The sequence below is a fragment of the Tursiops truncatus genome, chromosome 1 (genome assembly GCF_011762595.2).
Source record: "Tursiops truncatus isolate mTurTru1 chromosome 1, mTurTru1.mat.Y, whole genome shotgun sequence".
Taxonomy (NCBI): Eukaryota; Metazoa; Chordata; class Mammalia; order Artiodactyla; family Delphinidae; genus Tursiops; species Tursiops truncatus.
The window spans coordinates 169,338,268-169,360,024 of NC_047034.1; the positions used below are offsets into that span (position 1 = coordinate 169,338,268).

The 21,757-nt window shown below is 47.2% G+C and overlaps 1 protein-coding gene across 7 annotated transcripts in view; it reads left to right on the top strand.

Annotated features, from left to right (window-relative positions):
* Positions 1-21,757, top strand: part of UBR4 (ubiquitin protein ligase E3 component n-recognin 4) — a 127,894-nt gene that overhangs the window by 79,802 nt on the left and 26,335 nt on the right. For all 7 annotated transcript variants that reach the window (XM_033842279.2, XM_033842298.2, XM_033842300.2 and 4 more), the window contains 22 exons: positions 83-161; positions 640-885; positions 2,210-2,378; positions 2,903-3,047; positions 3,630-3,715; positions 4,431-4,518; positions 4,780-4,973; positions 6,594-6,833; positions 7,248-7,386; positions 8,110-8,235; positions 8,347-8,475; positions 9,252-9,595; positions 11,274-11,364; positions 11,704-11,788; positions 11,965-12,092; positions 15,461-15,590; positions 15,714-15,871; positions 16,614-16,723; positions 17,445-17,586; positions 18,287-18,368; positions 18,967-19,140; positions 21,157-21,278. In XM_033842279.2, coding sequence (XP_033698170.1) covers positions 83-161; positions 640-885; positions 2,210-2,378; positions 2,903-3,047; positions 3,630-3,715; positions 4,431-4,518; positions 4,780-4,973; positions 6,594-6,833; positions 7,248-7,386; positions 8,110-8,235; positions 8,347-8,475; positions 9,252-9,595; positions 11,274-11,364; positions 11,704-11,788; positions 11,965-12,092; positions 15,461-15,590; positions 15,714-15,871; positions 16,614-16,723; positions 17,445-17,586; positions 18,287-18,368; positions 18,967-19,140; positions 21,157-21,278 — 3,207 coding nt within the window. The remainder of the gene's footprint in view (positions 1-82; positions 162-639; positions 886-2,209; positions 2,379-2,902; positions 3,048-3,629; positions 3,716-4,430; positions 4,519-4,779; positions 4,974-6,593; positions 6,834-7,247; positions 7,387-8,109; positions 8,236-8,346; positions 8,476-9,251; positions 9,596-11,273; positions 11,365-11,703; positions 11,789-11,964; positions 12,093-15,460; positions 15,591-15,713; positions 15,872-16,613; positions 16,724-17,444; positions 17,587-18,286; positions 18,369-18,966; positions 19,141-21,156; positions 21,279-21,757) is intronic.

Consider the following 21,757-nt stretch of genomic DNA (forward strand, 5'->3'; position numbering starts at 1 on the left):
AGGGTTTGTAGTCCAAAGCTGAGGTGATGACCCCTCAAGACAGCGGGTGTGGGTCGTTTCTGGTGATTGGTTTCCATTTCAGATGGAGCACCTGAAAGCCTGTGCAGAGATTGCTGCCCAGCGAACCATCAACTGGCAGAAATTCTGCATCAAAGATGACTGTAAGCAGTGCTTCTCCTTTTGGTTGCTGTTACTCATTCATTCCTTCAAGAACTGTTCATCGAAGCCCACTATATGCCAAGCGTTAAACTGGGTTCTAGAGATACAGCCATGAGCAAGATAGACAGAACTCTGCCCAGCAAAGAAGACAAGTAAAAACTTCCAAGATTGCTAAGCGTCCATAGACAAAATGTGGGGTGCGGTGGGACCACAACAAGCATATTGTTGCGGTCAGCTAAGGAGGAGAATCATCTTCTTCACAGGAGTGGGGGCTGGGAGCCAGCCTCTGTGTAGTTGTTGCAGTACTTGTCAGATATTTCCAAAGAGGGTGTAAATTCTTCTGGGAACTTCCAGCAGAGAACCTGGACAAAGGAGGTGGTGGGAGTAGGGCAGCCCTGGCGTCTGGAGCAGGTGCTCCCGTTCTTGTGCGTGAGTCTCGCAGTTGTGTCGGAGCTGAGCCCCTGTCTCCTCTGCCTGCAGCTGTCCTGTACTTCCTCCTCCAAGTCAGCTTCTTGGTGGATGAGGGGGTGTCTCCGGTGCTGCTGCAGCTGCTCTCCTGTGCTCTGTGCGGCAGCAAAGTCCTCGCTGCACTGGCGGCCTCGGCAGGGCCCTCCAGTGCTTCCTCCTCCTCAGCCCCTGTGGCCACTGGTTCTGGACAAGCCACAACACAGTCAAAGTCGTCCACAAAGAAGAGTAAGAAAGAAGAAAAGGAAAAGGAGAAAGAGGGTAAGGGTCACCTTCTTGTCTCAGTGACCAGGGTGATGTGTTCTAATCTCTCTGAGAGCACATCGTTCATTCTCTTCTTCTTTTTTTTTTATTAATTTTTATTGGCATATAGTTGCTTTACAACGTTGTGTTAGTTTCTTGCTGTATTGCAAAGTGAATCAGTCATACGTATACACATATACCCTCTTTTTTTAGATTTCCTTCCCACTTAGTTCACCACTGAGCATTGAGTAGAGTTCCCTGTGCTATACAGTAGGTTCTCATTAGTTATCTGTTTTACACATAGTAGTGTATGCATGTCAGTCCCAGTCTCCCAGTTCATTGCATTCCCCCCTTCCCCCCTTGGTAACCATAAGTTTGTCATTCTCTTCTTCTGAAAGGTTTTTCATCCTGATTTACAGGGACCTAAAACCCAAATGCCCTCTAGTGTCATTTTCAGTTATGTTGAAGGTGACACCTTAAAGAGTGTGACTTCCGTACCTAGTGTCTGTAACGGGAAATGTCAAAGTGCACCAAACATTTTTACTAGGCCCAAGTTTCTTTTAATATGAAATAATAACACTTGCTTCGTGGAGAGATTGTCGGTGTTAAATGAAACTATGCCTATAAATGTGCCTTGTAAACTGGTAAATGCTCTACAGATGGCCACTGTAGTGAGCTTTAGCTGATTCCTTGCCATCAGAAAGGCAAAAGCGTTTTTCTGCGTTCCTGATTTTCATGGTCCTTGGAGGCCTGAGACAGGTGATGGGTGGAGAGCAGTTGAGGTTCACATTCCCCAATGAATTATTCTGATCTCTCTGTGCCAGTCTGTGGTAATGTTGACTGTTGTAGGTAGCAAACTTCTGAAAGGAAATTCCTTCTCCAATGTGACTATCTTTGTCGATGCCAGGCTTGTAGAGGTACTTTTTTGGGTAGGATTATTATATCTGGGGCTGACTTTTTGTCTCCCAGTAACCAACTGAAAGTTTTTTTTTTTTTTTCCCCTGCGGTACGCGGGCCTCTCACTGTTGTGGCCTCTCCCGTTGCGGAGCACAGGCTCCAGACGCGCAGGCCCAGCAGCCATGGTTCATGGGCCGAGCCGCTCCGCAGCACACGGGATCCTCCTGGACCGGGGCACGAACCCGCGTCCCCTGCATCGGCAGGCGGACTCCCAACCACTGTGCCACCAGGGAAGCCCCTGAAAGTTGTTTTCAAATCATAACCATTTTGGTGAAACTTTAAAACATGGACAGAATTCCCTCTCTTTCCACCTGAGCACTGGCTGTAGGACTCTAGACCACTTCTTCCTACTTTTCAGCCCTTCAGTCCTGCTTTGATCTTGCAGGTGAGAGCTCAGGAAGCCAGGAGGATCAGCTGTGCACAGCTCTGGTGAACCAGCTGAACAAATTTGCAGATAAGGAGACCTTGGTCCAGTTTCTGCGTTGCTTCCTCTTAGAGTCCAATTCTTCCTCGGTGCGCTGGCAGGCCCACTGCCTGACACTGCATATCTACAGGTAGGGTCCGGGGCTTAGTTTTAGCAGACTGTGTGGGCCTGGGACCAGAGTGGGTGATGTATCGACAGTTCTGTCTTGGCTCTATGTTCCATACTCAAGGTCGTCCGTACTATGAGTATTTACACCAATCTGAATCCTCTTGACTATTACAGATTTCTTCATTGAGTTATCTGCTTTTTGGCTATTAAACTGATGTCAGAAGCAAGAGATGATCTGTTTTCCACTAAGAAGGCTATGTTTACAAGTTTGTAAAATGACCAGGCTTGACTCTTTAGGGTAACAAAGCTCAGTTTCTGCCGTTGAGAGATGTCAGATGGTGGGAATAAATCACCTCCTGAAGACAGGAAAGGATCATGCTACATCTGTTAAGGTTGATTGTCAAAAGAAGAGTAGAGCCATTCAAACTTAACCCATAGTTGTGGGGAAATAGATACATCTCCAAAACGGTACCTGGGCCTTGTTGATAAATAAAGGAACCTCAGGGTTTTCTGCTGCTTATAATATGAGCTGTCATTTATCTACAGAAACTCTAGCAAATCTCAACAGGAGCTCCTGCTAGATCTGATGTGGTCTATATGGCCAGAACTCCCAGCCTACGGTCGTAAGGCTGCCCAATTTGTGGACCTACTAGGATATTTCTCCTTGAAAACCCCACAAACAGAGAAGAAGGTAACAGATGATTGACGGTTGGAGAGGCTAACTTGGCCACATTTTAACCTTTTTTATCTTGAGTTAAGAACGTTATGATCAACCCACATGGGAGTACATATATGAAATCTCTTTTAAATATATATTAAGCACTCCCAGTATGTATGCCACCTAGATAATATACACTAGCAAATAAGTATAGTCTGAATTTGGCTTAGCCAATAGAAGTAGATAAAGTGGGGAAGAAAATGCAACTCATTAAAGTTGCTTGGGAAAGAAAGTGCTCCTCTGGGTTTCCTGGCAGTCCTGATCACATATCCAACGTGTTTTTGCAATTAGATAACCATTTCATGGCTTCTCCATAATAATAAAATTTCTCTCCCTCCACAAGGTATAGAAAGAGGGGCTGTCACTAAGATCGTGGAAACTACTAAAGAAGATAGAATCCTTTAAATGACTAGGAGTTAGGCTCAGCTTTGTTTGATTCTGAGTGAGGGCTGCTACTTATAGGGTGGTATCAGCTAGAAAGCAGAGGAAAAGTCTTTGCCAGTAAGACTTTCCCTTGGGCTTTGATTCTGGTCCTATATTGACTTCTGTTTTCAGTTGAAAGAATATTCACAGAAGGCTGTGGAGATTCTTCGTACTCAGAACCACATTCTTACCAACCATCCCAACTCCAACATTTACAAGTGAGTTTTGTTCTGCTTTCTTCCTATTTGAAGCTCGGTCAACAGTCCAGTTGCTATTTCCACATTGATTGGCTCTTATTTATGAATCAATACGCTCCTGTCTAGTTGGTCTTTGAATCCCTCCCTTGTAGTTGGGGCCTTGTGCATAGAAGGTGCTCAAAATGTAACTGCTGAATTAGGGTTTGGTAAGCAATGATTTAAGAAGGTCTCTAGTTTTCAAGGGTCTAAGTGTAAATCACATAAGGCAAGTTTACAGAAATGGCTGCATTAAAAAAAAAAAAAACTTTGGAAGACACTGTTGGTTAAACTGTCAGTTTATTATTTCCCTGGTTTATTAGTGACTGTTCTTTTTTTTTTCTCCAAACTTTATTGGGGTATAATTTACATACAACAAAATTTACACATTACAAGTGTACAATTCAGTGATTTTTAGTAAATTTAATTGTGACTCTTCTTTGAGTCAGATTTTAATGTAACATTTAGGATTCCTGTGACCTCAGAACAGCTCAGAAATAGGGAACGTCTAAGGTCACTCAGTTGAAATTCCCTTCCTGTGACTTAACTCTGTTGGGATTTCTCACATTTCCTTGTGTTCTCACTAGAGTGGAGCTTGCCTTGGGGAATATTGAGCCATGGTTTTCTCATGGCTTCTTTGTGAAGCTCCATGCTTCCTAAAATGAAAATCTCCTTATGCTAAGACTGCTTTCTTCCTTAGCACCTTGTCTGGCCTAGTGGAGTTTGATGGCTATTACCTGGAGAGTGATCCCTGCCTGGTGTGTAATAATCCAGAAGTGCCGTTTTGTGTAAGTGACATCTTTAACATGGACAGTCCCGAGGCTTACAGGGCCAGTGGGTTTCTTGTTTTTAGAGGTTGATTATTACTGCATAGGCATCCCTCTCCCAGTGGTTGGCTGCAGTTGTATTAATCCTTACCTGCCCTGCTACCTTAAATAGAAACTTCATCCATGGATGAAGAGTGGGTTACACTGATGAGTTTTGAAGAGGACAGGATGAGCCGTTAGCCTTGAACTAACACACTGTTTTGTGTTTACTTTTGCATTTAGTATATCAAGCTGTCTTCCATTAAAGTGGACACAAGGTACACCACCACCCAGCAGGTTGTGAAACTCATTGGCAGCCACACCATCAGCAAAGTGACGGTGAAAATTGGGGACCTGAAACGGACCAAGATGGTGCGGACTATCAACCTCTATTACAACAACCGAACTGTGCAGGCCATCGTGGAGCTGAAAAACAAGTACGGGCTTTTCAGACTTGGGGAGGGGCAGCAGGCTTATGAGGCTCAATACCAGTTGTTGCCTTTGATTGCTGGAATCAGGTAAAGCAGCACATTCCTGGAGGCCTAGTATGTCCTCTTGCCTCCTTAGGTCATGGCTGAAGGACACAGGTGAAACACCAGTTCTTAAGGATGCTGACAAAAACTATTTTGAAATTATGTCCCATGGAGCCCTCAGGGTCTAAGATCTTCAACAGCCTGAAGGGAAGCTGAGTGAGGGGGACTCTAGGCTTCTTATACCCATGTTAACTAGAGCGGTTCTATTTTTAGATAGACGATTCTATAGGGGAAGTAGTTGTTTCTTGGATTAAGACACAGTTCTCTTGTTCACAGAGCAGGCAGTATTTCTCAAGGAGGTTCTCTAGTTTGAAGTCCTTCCATTTCTATATGGTGCATTCCCTCTACATATACTGATGTTGGATCTTTCTAGCTTATTTGTCCCAACATCTGAATCTCAAGGCAGGTTGTATATGGGCCAAAGAAGACACTAGCATGGGTTATATAGTGTCAGCTTTTACAGAGACAGACCACTTGTTGTTGAAGACTCAGGCATTTATGTTGGGCAGAGAATATAAGTAGTTGCTACTTGAATGTTTAGACCTACAGGGAGTGCTGCTCTGTGCATAGAATGGAAGTGTTGGTATTACTCTAAAGGTAGCATAAAGCTAGCGTGTACCACATGAACAAATGGCCACAGGAGCTCTGCTTAAAGGAAGTTTTCTCTTTGTCGTTTGAAAAGCATAGTTAACATTGATGATCTGCAAGTAGAAGCTGCTCATTGGGATGACCCAGTTCCCTCTGGAGAAGGTGGATTTGACTTTCTGTTGTGTAGAGTCAGCGTAGCTGCTGGTAAAGACCTCAGACTCTGGAATGAGACTGTGGGTTCACATCCCTTGTAGAATTTACGTAGCCTCAGTTTCCTTAACTGTAAAATGTATAAAAGTTTCCTTAACTGTAAAAATTACACACTTTCAGGGTGTTATTTTAAGGATTAAATGTGTTAGTATATGTGAAGTGCTGAGAACAGAGCCTGACGCCTAGTAAGTGCTCAGTAAATATTAGCTCTAATTGTATTCATATAATTACCTCTAAATTATCCCATGCCTTTACTCTTTCTGACTCTACTTGGCACTTGGTCCGGATCCTGGTATGTCCCTCTGCCTCTCTAAAGCAACCTGAGTGTTATCCTTCCAAGATAGTTGTCTTGATAGGAACTCATGGCAGTCGTCATCACGGTACCTCTTGGGATTCCAGGCTTCAGCGTGGCATGCTCTTGGAGTAATATCTTCCCTTGATGTGCATTCCCTTGTTTTTCTGGAGTATCAAAAATTATCATATATAATGTCTTAAAGCACCTGTATGTTCTCCCCCCCCCCCCTTTTTTTTAAGAGAGAAAGAATAGAGGAAACATTTTTTAAATTAAGTTGCTTTTATTTGCCAGATTTCCTTTCCTTAGACTTAATTGCCTTAGAAGAATAGGTAGGGACAGTCTTCTCTTCGTCTCATCAGACTGTCACTGCTGAGGGTCTTGTGAGAGGCTCTTAGGCCATCTACCCCTCTGTCTGACACTGTCTCTCCTAGGCCGGCTCGCTGGCACAAAGCCAAGAAGGTTCAGCTGACCCCCGGGCAGACAGAGGTGAAGATCGACCTGCCTTTGCCAATAGTGGCTTCCAACCTGATGATTGAGTTTGCAGACTTCTATGAAAACTATCAGGCCTCCACGGAGACCCTGCAGTGCCCACGCTGTAGTGCCTCAGTCCCTGCCAACCCAGGGGTCTGCGGCAACTGTGGAGAGAATGTCTACCAGTGTCACAAATGCAGGTAAGTGAGTGGTTGTCACCCAGGCCAGGCACATTCCTTGTATTTTTCTGTAAGAGTCTCCTTGTGCTCAATTTCATTGTGTGGTGCCCTCATAATAACTACAGGATTATGGGTATGTAGAGTGCAGAGTTCAAGGGTGGAAAACGGGAGGGAAGGGGAAGAGTGGGGTGTGTGTGGGCGTGCGCATGCATGTGAATTCACGAGACCATCCAGTGGTGGGTGGTGCTGGGGTCCCTAGGTTTGGTTCTGGGTCTCCCTTTCTTGTTACCTGGTTGCTTAAGTCATCCTCGCCTATTTGCTGCTGCCCCTCCGAGAGTCCCTGCAATAGTTTGCAGTGTATAGACGTGGCACGGTCCATCTCCTCTCCCTACAAATCCTCTGCTGCCCCCTGACCCAATCACTATGGTTTTTCAGATCCATCAACTATGATGAAAAGGACCCCTTCCTGTGCAATGCCTGTGGCTTCTGTAAATACGCTCGCTTCGACTTCATGCTCTATGCCAAGCCTTGCTGTGCAGTGGATCCCATTGAGAATGAAGAAGACCGGAAGAAGGTAAGGCCGCCTCCGTCCGAGACTCAGCAGGGCTTTGATCTGAGCTGTGGACTGAGCTGATGTGGGGCGTGTGCTTTTCCTTCTAGCTGAAGTTTTCTTAACTCAGCACTGTTAGGGCTCAGCTTTTGAGTGGCAACAAATAAGACAGATATATTGGAACACATGGTTTGTGTAGGATTTTGGAGACATGTTAATGAAACTAGAATATCTCAAGCGACAAATGACAAGATTTGGAAAGGCAGATAGAAGTGGGGTGACTTGCCCTGCATTTGTTCCACAGGCTGCTTCAAATTGCAGTGGCTGGCCTTCCCTCATTGTTGGCTTGTCCAGGGGCTAGTTCTCTGCCAGCCTGATGTGGTGGGACTGGATATGGGAGGACAGGGAAGAGGGGGGAACTGTCAGGATAGTCACTAGCAGCAGCAGCCTGGCAAAGCAAAAGAACACCTGGCTGTGGAGTCAGAAGGTTGAAAGTTCCAGTTCCACTTGTGCTTTTTAGTACTGTGTGACTTGGCATAAGTCACTGCTCTCAGCATTGTTTATTTATACGTATATCGTATACTTTGTGTATTATTAAAAATAACATGCCCTCCCCACAGGATTATTGTGAAGAATAGAAATAACGTATGAAACACAGTACCTGACCTAGAGGTCCCTGACCGATCACTCAGGGAAAATCTTCATGCTGACGAGCCTTCACGCACGCCCCTGTCTCTTCCTGTCTAGGCTGTTTCCAACATCAACACACTTCTGGACAAAGCTGATCGAGTGTATCACCAGCTGATGGGACATCGGCCACAGCTGGAGAACCTGCTCTGCAAAGTGAACGAGGCAGCTCCTGAAAAGCCGCAGGTAGTCCAAAGCTGGAGGGACATTTGGAGAGGGTTCTGGGTCAGAAGCAGACTAGCCCCTGGGTGAGGCCATCTCATGGTGGAAGGCTGACAGCTTCCCTCTTGGTTGCAGGATGACTCGGGGACGGCTGGGGGTATCAGTTCCACCTCAGCCAGTGTGAACCGGTACATCCTACAGTTGGCACAGGAGTACTGTGGAGACTGCAAGAACTCTTTCGATGAACTCTCCAAAATCATCCAGGTAGAGAACCGGGAGCAGCTGGACAGCGTGCTTTGTCGTGTGTTATCGATGTCGTTTCCAAAGCAGTTCTTTGCTCTCCCCCAGCAGCTCAGCTCCGGGGGTGCCCTTGCCCAGCCGCATAGCTTCTCACCCACAGCGGTTTTGGGTGCTCGGTAGAGAGCTGAGTTCAATCCGGAAAACAGAATAACGGAGATTATTATAGATGTGTTTTTCTTGACCATTCACAGCCCATCTTTTAGTAGAGGGGTTAACTGGTTTTAAAAAAATAAGGTGCCAAGGTTTTGTTCCTGTTTTTTCTGATAGACGTGTTTGCAGGCTTGAAGGGTAGGGCACACCAACTCCAGTCAACCAGGGTGGGCCATACGGTGGATGGCATGTTACAGACCCCACCCCCATGGGAGGGAAGGCTAGCCGCAGACAAGAGGAGCCAGGGTCCTTGTCCCTTAAGTTGCTGGTGTGCCATCTTTGCTACACGTGCCTACGTTCCTGACTGTTCTTTATGAGACAGTGTTACGTGGGAGTTAAGGGCGTGGGCCTGTGATCAGAGGCTGAGTTCTAACTCTGCCACTTACTTTGGTCAAGCCAACCCCTCTAAGCTTGTTTCCTCCTCTATAAAATGGGGATAAAGTATCTAACTGGTAAGGTTATCAAGAGGGCTAAATTAGATAATGCGTGTAAAGTGTTTTTTCAAACCAAAGCTGATTTCTAGTTAACTTCCTCTTTTTCTTTATTTTAATTGCTGATTTCTTTCTCCTTTGTCTTTTTTTTTTCCTTAGAAAGTTTTTGCTTCACGCAAAGAGTTGCTGGAATACGACCTTCAGCAGAGGGAAGCAGCCACCAAATCATCTCGGACCTCCGTGCAGCCCACCTTCACTGCCAGCCAGTACCGCGCCTTGTCCGTCCTGGGCTGTGGCCACACATCCTCCACCAAGTGCTACGGCTGCGCCTCGGCCGTCACAGAGCACTGTATCACCCTGCTCCGGGCCCTGGCCACCAACCCTGCCCTGAGGCACATCCTCGTCTCCCAGGGCCTCATCAGGGAGCTCTTTGATTATAATCTTCGCAGAGGCTCTGCGGCCATGCGGGAGGAGGTCCGCCAGCTCATGTGCCTCCTGACCCGGTCAGAGCTTGCGCCGTGGTGACGGGGGCCGATCATGCCTGCTCGTGCTTTGGTGGGGGCGGCAGCGGTGCTGGGAGCACCAGAGGGTGCACGGAACCGTGCTTCTCCCTGCCAAACAGCTTCGCTAGTTTATAATAGAGAAAAAAAAAATGGGAAGAGGTCCTGGGTATAGCTGAACAAACTTGGAGAGCATTTGAAGCCCAGGTTTCCGTGTAGGTAGTATGTTTGGCTTGTACTCGGTTGGTACCAGTGGGGTTTCCTGAGGAAGCAGTTTCTGAGTTTTGGTGAGGGAGGAGAAGGGTGCAGCGGGGCACTTGGACTCAAGACTCACACAGAAGAAGGCAGTTGGAGCAGTGGAGCCTAGGGATTAAGAGCTTGGATCTGGATCAGAAAGACCCAGTATCGGATATTTTGTACTATGTGCCTTGGACACATTTCTTAACTTCTCTGAGCCTAAGGTTTCCTTATCTGAGAAATACTGACGGTGGCAAATATCTTAAAGGCTTGTGGTGAGGATAGACTAACATAATTCATGCAAGTAATAACTCATGTTTGTGGAGTACTTAGTCTGTGCCCATACAGTACCCACAGCTGGATTTGGATTATTTACTGAGTGTGTTGCATAAGTTCTGGAACATGTTAGCTGGTTGGTAAGTATTACTTGCTGTATTACTTATTCACTCATCTAACAAATATTTATTGAGCATCTGCTGAATGCTAGGCACCGTTCTAAACTCTGAGGATACAGTGGTAGATGAAACAAAGTCCCCGCACTCATGTAGCTTACGTTCTAGAGGGGAGAAGGGCAGTAAACAGGTAATTACACGGTACAGTGTCAGGAGATTAGATGTGAAGAGTGGTACAGCTGGGATGGCAACTCTGATTGTGGGTGGGGTTGCTGCGGAGGATAAAGTGGTCAAGGACGACCTCTGAGGGGTGATACTTGAGCAGAGCCCTGCGTGAGGTGAGGGGGCAAGTCATGCAGATACTGAAGGCGCGGGCAGCACACAGAGGAAATAGCAAGTGTCAGGAGGAGAGGCAGGGGTGTGCCCGGGGTGTGAGGGGCGGGGGAGCCCTTGTGCATGGAGTGAAGGATACCAGTTGGGGAACAAAGGGGAGGGGATTTAGTGAGAGACCGCCAGGGCCCTGATCCTGCAGGGTCTCGTAGGCCATTATAAGGACTTGGATTTTATTCAAGACACGTTGGGAAGCAAGAAAGGGATGTGACACAATTCGTGGGTTTTTTTTATTATTAAAATATACATTATTACAAAGGGACATAGACGGGAAATGCGGATGCCTTGTGGGAAATGAAGTGAGGGCAGTTGGCGAAGATGAGGAAAGAGTTGTGGCCAAGGCTGAGGGTGGACACCTAGATTCTGGAGACTGACACACCAGGCAGTGTCTGGGGGCTGTGCAGCCTGGGATGTGGGCTGGGGAGAAAATCCCCCGTGTGTCAGTGCTGCTCTGTTCTCAGTCGGCGTCTCCTCCCAGGAAAGGCGGCTGGGGCGTGCCCTTTTTTTTACACAGCAGGGTTTTGTGGGGCTAGTGTGTCTCCTTGCCCCTGGGAAGGCTCGGTAGCCCTAGACATTGATTTCCTTTTCTCTGGGCTCCTTCAAGTGCAAAGGAGGGACACAGCCACTGGTGAATAACAGGACTCCTTTCTCTGCTTCCCTAGGGACAATCCAGAGGCCACCCAGCAAATGAACGACCTGATTATTGGCAAAGTCTCCACAGCCCTGAAGGGCCACTGGGCCAATCCTGATCTGGTGAGCAGGCTGGCCGTCTCCTCACTCTCTGCCTTCATTCCCTCGGCTTCCTCCCCGCCGGTCTCGTTTGCAGAGGCGAGAGGGAGGGAGGGGGCGGCACATTTGCAGAGCTCACGTCCCACAAAGACTTTCCCAGGCCAGAGTCAACCTCAGAGAGAAGAGAGATGAGCGGTTGGCCCTGTGGAGGGTCTCCATCTCTCCACTGTCTCTCTGATGGTCCACCTGTGACCAGACGTTCTAATGCTGAGTCCCTGGATCTGAGCATGGACGTGAGCCCTAGTCCTGGGATTGACCCTGCAGACCCTCCTCTACTCATGTCTCTTCCTGTTGGCCTTCTAGGCAAGTAGCCTTCAGTATGAAATGCTGTTGCTGACAGACTCTATCTCGAAGGAGGACAGCTGCTGGGAGCTCCGCTTACGCTGTGGTGAGTTTGGGGGACGTCTGGTTAGCAGCTTGCCAGAGAAAGGAGAGGAGGCTTCAGGGCGCAGTCCTAGGCGCAGGGCGGGAGAGGGCAGGGGAAGCTGTGCTTGGGCAGCCTTGCCACGGCAGGTGTGATGTGTTCTGTGATCACGTGTAACTGCCTTTCCTTCCTCTGCCCAGCACTCAGCCTTTTCCTCATGGCTGTGAACATTAAGACTCCCGTGGTTGTTGAGAACATTACCCTCATGTGCCTGCGGATCTTGCAGAAGCTGATTAAACCACCTGCTCCCACCAGCAAGAAGAACAAGGTACGGGGCCAAGAGGGAGGGCGGGGTGCAGGCCCTGGCCAGCACCTGACCTGCCTCTAAAGGCCTCTGCTCACCTGAACTCGCTCTCCCTGGGCGGTACCGATGCTTCCTTTGCGGCAGTTCAGCAGAGATGGGTTGGGGTTTTTGAGAAGGAAGGTTTCTCAGAGGGAACTCAAGAGAAAAACAAACACAGAAATACAAACGCATAGAACAAAGTGGTTAGCCGTGGAGGACTGCCTCTTTCTCCGGTCCCGTCAGATGACTCGCAGCTCCCAGAGGACACAGTGTTCTTTCCTACTCCTCTGCCTTTGTACGTGCAGTTTTGCGCAGTGGTGGAAGTCCTGGGCTCTGAGGCAGACCTCTTGATTTCAAATCCCAGCTCTTGCATTCACTAGCACTGTGACTTGGGCACGTTATTTAACTTAGGTTTCTTGGTTACCCTATCTATAAAATGGGAATAGAGTTTCCACCTGAGGTGTTGGGAAGAACAAATGACTTAATGCAGATCAAGTGCTCAGAGCAGTGTCTGGCCCATGTTAATCCTTAATAACTGTTACTTGTGGCTGTATGGTGTCTCCTCTGCCTGGAATGCTCGCCTTCATTTTGTCAGCTGCTCCTTCAATTAACCAGTTCTCTGCTAGGCTGGCTATGAGCTTCTCGAATCCAGGGATTGTCTTACTAAGATGTTTTTATGTCCAGTGCATAGCATGGTATCTAGCATTATAATAGCCACTCAGCAAATCATTGTTAAGTGAATGAATAAAGCCAAGTTTTTAATCCTAAAATGGCCTAGCCACAGATGAACTTGCTTACACCAGTCGGGCCGTAATTCTTTCCCTCGGCCGTGCCTGAGGCCGTCAGTGCCGCTTATCCATCTTTGTAGTCCTTGGGCCATTCTCCTTCCTGCTCCATCCTGATGGAATCCCTTGGTGGGAAACGAAGTCTTCATTGTAGGATTCTGAGTAGTAAGCAGTAGGGAGGAAGCTGGGCAATGAACAGTTTACTCTATTTCCCTTCCCTGGTCTGCCCGGACAGTCCTCAGAAAAGACCCCCCTTCCTTCCCTTTGATGAAGGTTTACTTCGCCTCAGAGCTAAGTCTCAGCAAATAAAAATTGGTTCTTGATTGAAAAGAGGAACCTCATCCCCACGTAACTGTCATTTTTCCCACGGTGTGAGGTAAAAGATTTCCACAGGGTTCTTACTCTCTGAGCACTGAAGCCTCACATTTTGCTTAGTTTTAGCCTAAAGAGAGCAGCAGTTCTCAAAGTTTGGCCCATAGATCCCTGGGTGTTCCCAAGACTCCCAGGGAATCTGTGAGGTCAACATTGCTTTCATAATTACCCTAAGACGTGATTTGCCCTCTTCACTGTTTCGTGGCATTTGTGCTGATGGTGCCAAGTCAGTGATGGTGAGGCCACTGGAGGCTTAGCACGAAGAGGCTGTGGGCCCAGCTCCACTCAGAGCCGTGCTCTTCCCTGCCGTGCACATTCCCTCTAGAGTGTCCTTGATGAAGCATCGCAGGTTAATTTTAGTAAATCTTGACTCCTGAGTGCTAATCTTTTTTTTAAAATGATTTAAAATTTTTTATTTATTTAATTTATTTATTTATGGCTGTGTTGGGTCTTCATTGCTGCGTGCAGGCTTCCTCTAGTTGTGGCGAGCGGGGGCTACTCTTCGTTGCGGTGCACGGGCTTCTCGTTGCGGTGGCTTCTCTTGTTGCGGAGCACGGGCTCTAGTCACGTGGGCTTCGGTAGTTGTGGCTCGCGGGCTCTAGAGTGCAGGCTCAGTAGTTGTGGCGCCCGGGCTTCGTTGCTCCGCAGCATGTGGGATCTTCCCGGACCAGGGCTCGAACCCGTGTCCGCTGCATTGTCAGGCGGATTCTTAACCACTGCACCACCAGGGAAGCCCAGCTAATCTTTTTAATATTCAGCAAGACAATGTGTGAGGCCCAGAGACAGTGCCCTGGCGCACTGCAGCGCAGCGGTTGTCCTGGGGAAAAGCACTTGTGTGACTGCCCTGCAAGCTGCCCATGGAACCCCGTTTGTGCTTGAAAGGAGGGCTGATGGGCAAATTGTGGTTGTTCAGAATCGGGTGTTTGGTAGACATTTTCTTATAAAGTGAATAAAGCGAGCTTATCACTTAAAGAGGAATTGACATAACTTGGTGAACCAGTATTTTCCAAATGACCAGTACATGTTACCGAATCATGTGAGAGTAAACAATGAATTTTAGTGGAATGGAATACGAAACATTTATTGATTGGTTTCAGATTCCTCATTCTAGCCAGTCTTTAAGAACCTATAATTTGTTAAATTTTGGTTTAGTATCAAAAAAAAAATCCACAATTAATTGAAAAACCTATTAAAATATTCTTTTTTCCAACTAAATATCTGTGTGAGTAGTACTTCACCTCAAACAACATATCACAACAGTTTGAACTCAGAAGCAGGTATAAGAATCCAGCTGTCTTATTAAGGCAGTCTTTAAACAGTTTCAAAAATATAAAGCAGTGCAACTCCTTTCTCTAGATTATTTTTATTTTGGAAAATATAAAAAATGTTATTTAGGTTGCCAGGTAATGGATTTATTCTTACTTTTAAATGAATTAATAAATATTTTAAGAATTGCTGAACCTTAATTTTTAGTAGGTACATATTGATGGAGAGAGCTACACACACAAGAACTCTTTGGAGTCAGTCATTTTTTTTTTTTTTTTTGAGGTACGCGGGCCTCCCACTGCTGTGGCCTCTCCCGTTGCGGAGCACAGGCTCCGGATGCGCAGGCTCAGCGGCCATGGCTCACAAGCCCAGCCGCTCCGCGGCATGTGGGACCCTCCCGGACCGGGGCACGAACCCGTGTCTCCTGCATTGGCAGGCGGACTCTCAACCACTGTGCTACCAGGGAAGCCCTGGAGTCAGTAATTTTTAAGAGTAATGGGATGCTGAGGTCAAAAAGTTTGAGAACCCAGAGTCCTGGGGCTCTGCTGTGTAGGCTCCTTGGGATTAGTTATGGCTCCTTAAATTCTGGAGGCTGCTTAGTGACCCCTTGAAGATTTATGTTTGGGAAACTACAAATCAGCCTTGGGATAGGAATTAGTATATGTGGCTATAAGACTGTCTGCAGGAAGCCAGTTACACCTTATCCTGCACAGTCAAAATCAGTGACCCTAAGCTCAGCATGGAGTTGCTACTGCTAAATTAGATCAAAATGCTTTAAAGGAACATATGGGGGCATAAAAGACATGACTGTTGATCCTTCAACATTCTTGCCTTTGCATATGTCCCCTTGGGGTGCCAGTGCTATTGTATTGCAGCTGTGGCTCAGATGTGCCCTCAAGCTCTCTCACCTTGTCCGCTTTCCTCCTGCAGGATGTTCCTGTCGAGGCCCTTACCACAGTTAAGCCATACTGCAATGAGATCCATGCCCAGGCTCAGCTCTGGCTCAAGAGAGACCCCAAGGCATCCTATGAAGCCTGGAAGAAGTGTCTTCCTATCAGAGGTGTGTCTGTCTCTTCAAGACTTGAGAAATCAGTCATTCCTACCCCATCCCAGCAGCCCCACAATCCCCCCCTTTCTGTCCCTTTCTTCTCCTTACCTCTCCCTGCACCCCTTTGCCTGCCAGGGATCGATGGCAACGGGAAGTCCCCCAGCAAATCAGAGCTCCACCATCTCTATTTGACTGAGAAGTACGTGTGGCGGTGGAAGCAGTTCCTGAGTCGTCGGGGGAAGAGGACCTCCCCCTTGGATCTCAAGCTGGGCCACAACAACTGGCTGCGGCAAGTGAGTGAGCGTCCCCTGCGCCCCTCGCCCTGCTGCGCTGGCCTCAGATCCCGAGCAGGGTGTTTCTACTCCTCCCCACTTGTCTGCTCTGCTTTCTCTTCTTTCTCTTTGTTATTATTGCTTCCTTCCACATAGGTAGAGGTTCTCGGTTGCCGCCGCCAGCGTGGTGGACTGGCCGAAACAGAACTCTTTCCGCCTTCTCATCAAGCTCGTGATCTCTGGTCTCCTCCCTGACCACTGAACGGACCTGAGCCTCAGTGCCTGTACTCCCCTTTCTCCTTCCACCTTTCATATCTTCTGCTGTCCTCTTCCTCTTTCCAGCTAATGTTCTTAAAGATTAAAGTAATTATATTTTAGAGAATTCATTTGTCCATTGGTTCATAACATAAATAACTGGTTTACATTAAATGTTAAGTGTTCACCGTGTAGCTGTCCCCAAAATAGAATTATAGCTGTCTTTGCTAAGGAGAATTCCTGCTTGTCTTTTTTCCTACTTCAGTCATCTTGGGTACATTCTCCAAAGTAGTTGATAGAGAAAATCTCCATGAAGAAGGTGGCTCTTAGGCAGCCTCTTTACCAGCCTGCAGCAGTCTGATCTTGTGTTAGCTGGTGATTTTTACCTTTAACCTTTCCTAGAGAGGTACTCAGAGGACTTCCTCTGGATGGGCGGCAGTTGACCGTGCCCTGCGGGGCCTGATGAGAGGCTGTTGGTTGAGCCGGGGCTTCTGTCCATACCCCACAGGTGCTTTTTACTCCCGCGACGCAGGCTGCACGGCAGGCAGCCTGTACCATAGTGGAAGCTCTGGCCACCATTCCCAGCCGCAAGCAGCAGGTCCTCGACCTCCTCACCAGGTACCGTTTGAGAGTGGGATGGGCAGGGTGGTTGGACTTCATCTCGAGCCCTTCCCGCTTTCCCAGGGGAATCCATAGATCAGGGTGACTGGAGGCGCACCTGTGCTCTGTAACTGGCTCATTCCTTGTAGAAGATCACAGAAACAAAAAAGTTCTAAAAAGCTGAATTGTCGTGATAGTGCAATTGTAGTGGTAGTAGCAGTGGTGGTGGTGGTGATAGAGCAGCAGAATTTCAGCAGCTGGTATTTTTTGAGATCTTATGAGCTTGTAAGTGCTTGGCATGCACTGTCTCATTTAATCCTTACCTGGGCTTAAAGTGGTTAATTAACTTGTCTACTGGAAGGCAAGATTTGAATCCAGGCAGTCTAATTCCAAAGCCCACATTATTGGCCACTAAACTCTGGTAAACTTACCTTGTGAGTGACTCAGTCACAGCCATACTCGTGCTGCCCCAATAACCGCCATTCATATTTTGGTGCTTTATTGTTCCAAACGTGTATAGTTTGTTGCACTGCATTCCCTGTTGTGTGCTCTTGAGCTTTCCCCAAGTGTGGGGAGTTCCCGAGTGGGGAGTTTGGGGTTTCCTCGCCCCACCCCCTTCCTTCCATGGAAGAGGGAGTGAAGGACAGCAGAGGCATGAAAGATGGAAGAAGCAAAGAGGAGCTGTCAGGACTGTTGCAGCTGTTTGAGTTCTCTCTCAGTGCCTGTCCCTCCATGGCAGTTACCTGGACGAGTTGAGCGTAGCCGGGGAGTGTGCCGCCGAGTACCTGGCGCTCTACCAGAAGCTCATCACTTCAGCTCACTGGAAAGTCTACCTGGCAGCTCGAGGAGTCCTGCCCTACGTGGGCAACCTCATCACCAAGGTACCTCTGTCTCACCCAGCCCAGCAGAGCCCCTTTCCCTAGCTCTGCTTTCGTTGTCCTCTTTCTCTGCGTGAACTTTGTAGTGTTCTTTTATACCAAGAAGAAACATTTGTTGAAAATGCAGGCATACCTTGCCTTATTGCACTTTGCAGGCGACTGCAGGTTTTTGATAAATTGAAGGTTTGTGGCAACGCTGCATCAAGTAAGACTATCAGCGCCATTTTTCCAACAACATTGTCTTTTAATTAAGGTATAGACATTGTTTTCTTAGACATAAGCTATTGCACACTTACTAGATTACAGTCGAGGGTAGACATGAGTTTTATATTCATGGGAAAAAACAAATTTGTGTGACTCGCTTTATTGCAGTAATCGCTTTATTGCAGTGGTCTGGAACTGACCCTGCAGTATTTCTGAGATCTGCGTGTGGTTACTTCTGTGACTTCATTGTGTTCATCATGAGGTTATGCAGTCTGTTGGGGTCACTTGGACTGTTCTCCATTTTTAAGCAGTCCCTTAACGTCATTGCAACTGTCCTTGGCTTCTTGGAAAGGAGTTCTGCAAAGTTCTGCAAATGCTCTCTCAGCTTGAGAGAGCATTAGAATAAAAAGATGGTGCTGCCAGTTCCTGGACCAGTGGTGGGGTGGACCAGTGTCGTTGGCAGTGCTGTCACACTGACTGTGCTTATTGTCCTGTTTAGGAAATAGCCCGCTTGTTGGCCCTGGAGGAGGCCACCCTGAGCACTGATCTGCAGCAGGGCTATGCCCTCAAGAGTCTCACAGGTAGAGAGAGCCTCCCAGCCCTCCCTTTAGGGCACCCTGGGTATAGTTTGGGGACTGACCCTTAGTTCCTTGGTTGCTGTGGTTGACCCTCTTCTCTCTCATGTTGACCACACTGCACTTTTTTTTTTTTTTTTTTTTTCACACTGCACTTTTGAGGTCTGCGTTTTTCTCCTCAGGGATGGCTTTACGTCTTTTTTTTTTTTTTTTTGCGGTACGTGGGCCTCTCACTGTTGTGGCCTCTCCTGTTGCGGAGCACAGGCTCTGGACACGCAGGCTCAGCGGCCATGGCTCACGGGCCCAGCCGCTCCGCGGCACGTGGGATCTTCCCGGACCGGGGCACGAACCCGTGTCCCCTGCGTCGGCAGGCAGACTCTCAACCACTGTGCCACCAGGGCAGCCCTCTCCTCAGGGATGGCTTTATGTCTTTGAGCATCTGTTGGCTATTGACCAGTTCACATCATTGAGCATGCCCCATGCCAAGCACAAAGATAGTGTTTCCCTGCTTTTGAGTTGCCCGTCATCTTTTGAGGATGAATTAAGCCTTCTTTGCTTAATTGTCATTCAGAACTCTTGTAGCAACTTTTTCCTGTCCCCACAGGCCTTCTTTCCTCCTTCGTGGAGGTGGAATCCATCAAAAGGCACTTTAAAAGTCGCTTGGTGGGTACTGTGCTGAATGGATACCTGTGCTTGCGGAAGCTGGTGGTGCAGAGGACCAAGCTGATTGACGAGACCCAGGACATGCTGCTGGAGATGCTGGAGGACATGACCACAGGTAGCACCACCCAGCAGCCTGCAGCCCGAGATTCCCATGTCCCTTCTGGCTCCACTTAGGTACACTGGTCTGATTTCCCCAACTTCCTCAGAGCCAGAGCAGGGGCAGCAAACATCTCACATTCAAGGAAAGAAGGAGAAGAAATTTCTCTTGAGACTATTGGTTCTTGGGGTTGTAAAATTCCATTGCTGGCCTCAGTCATTTGGGACTTATTTTATACTGGCTGTGCCATGTAGCTTGTGGGATCTTAGTTCCCCGACCAGGGATCGAACCCGTGCCCCCCTGCAGTGGAAGCACAGAGTCCTAACCACTGGACTGCCAGGGAGTTCCCAGTTTGGACTTTTTATATTGAACTCATAGTGTGGGAAGAGGTCAAAAGTTCTCGTGTTGGTGTCTTTCACTGGTGCTGGAAGATTCTCAGCCATCATCTCTTCAGTTGCCTCTGCTCTCTTCTTTCTCCTTGTCCTTGTGGAGCTCCACTCTCTGTCCTCCCTGTGTCGTCTTCTCTCTTTCATAGTGTCCATCTCATTGTATCTTTATGCTGATTTTGGATAATGTCTTCCATCCTGTACCGTGTCATTCAGTTCATTAATTTTTTCTTCACTTTGTTATCTTTTTAATCTACCCATTGAATTCTTGCAGTTCTGTGTAGACTTTATAGTCTCTAGTTTTTTACTGACATTTCCTCCTCCTTTCATAATCTTTCAGCAACGCAAACTTATTTCTGTGTCTGATGATTCTAAAATTTGAAGTATTTATTGATCTAATTCTGTTGTTTGTTTTTTTGGCTCTTGCTTATGGTGCCTTAAATCTTTTTGCATTTTGTGATTTTTTTGACTGTGAGCTCGTGTTTTGAGGGTTTATCTGTGGAAATTCTTTAGGACCCGAGTCAAAGGTGGGTTTTTCCAGAGAAGATTTATAACCGCTTCTGTGAGGCATCTCAGGGTACAGCCATCCCAGGGCCGCCTTCAACAAAGTTCTAACCTTAGATTTTTCAGACCTCCTAGATAGTGTGAGCCACAAACGCCTGTGAGGAACAGCTTGTTGTGAGTTCTTGGAGATTTTTTTTCCCCCTCTACTCAGTGCTGCATTTTGAGGGAAGACAATGTCCTTTCATTGATTTGCTTGGGGGAAAGGGAGAGTTCTTTTTAGTTGACCCTTACACCAAGGATGTAGCTCTTTTGGGGAACCAGGTTTACATGTATGTGTATAGTGGGGTGGTTCCTGCCAGATTCTCCACCTTGGCAGATTTGTGGCTGTGTATCCAGCTCTCAGATCCTGGCAGGTTATTGAAATGAAAGCTCATGGCAAAAATTCGCCTCAGTGCTTTGCTAACCTCCCTGGGTTCCCAATTTTTCTTAATTTTGGGGCTTTCTTTTCTAGTGTGGCAGTTCACTGATACCTTTTTATTCAATATTTTAAATTGTTTTTAAGTGGAGGAGTGGAAAGTAGGTCAGGGGACATAGTCTGCTGTATTGCCAGACACGGAGGTCCTTCTGGTGCCATTTTCAGCTGTCTTGCTGAGCTGGTTTGTGACCTTGGCAACTGGACCCTTTTCAAGAGCGTTACTACAGCACTTGCATATATGACTTGAAGTTTATCTCTTTCATTTATAGAGGGCGATCTACTTAACCTTTTAGAATGAAACTGAAAACTGTAACTTCCTTTTGATTTGACTGGAATGCAGTTAGGATCATTATTTGACATTTTTGGGTATCTATTTTGGGCAAGAGGATGCAAGGTTGTAATTCCCAGAGGGAGCAAGACGTGTACACAACTAACTGTGATGCTCTGTGTTGACTTGGGTATTAAGGCTTTCAAATGGAATGTGGTCTGAGTATAAGAATCAGTCAGCTTCAGGTTTCCAGTTGAAATACTGATATTGCCACATAGGACATTGAAAGACTTGCTAGGCAGAAAGAATCTGTCAGTGACAGAACTTCATTTAAAGTCTCATCTTAGTTTCCGTGTGTGAAGCTCTTTCCTAACTGACTTGGCCACACTGATTTCTGGTAGGTACAGAATCGGAAACCAAGGCTTTCATGGCCGTGTGCATTGAGACAGCCAAGCGCTACAATCTGGATGACTACCGGACTCCCGTCTTCATCTTTGAGAGGCTCTGCAGCATCATCTATCCTGTAAGCATAAGCAGTGGTGCTTCCCGTGGCTCTCGGGGTGTCAGCATGAGCCATTTCTCCATGAAGCCTCTTGGTGATTCATTATAGTCATGGGTAATCTTACCAACGGTGGCCTGTTCAGGCAGTGTTTTAGGAAGCACCGCATGTAAAACAGAAGCAACCTCATAATATTCCCGTTCCACATGGTGGGAAATCTAAAGACCTTCCTTGGTCTCATTTCCTAGATTCAAAGTCAAAATCAATCTTTCTTTTTGAGCTAGGTCTAACCTCCCATTGCCCAAATCCTGGTATTAATCCAATATGCTGTGAAAGAAGCAACGCTGAGCTAGGGCGTGAGGAAATTTTCACCCTCTTCCTTCTTTCCCTGCCCATGTTTTGTGCACGCTTGGATGCCGGTGTATTTGTTTCCGTAGCCCGAACTATATAGAAGCGTGGTATGATCCAAAGATCCCCTCCTGTTATTGAGGAAGAATGAAGAA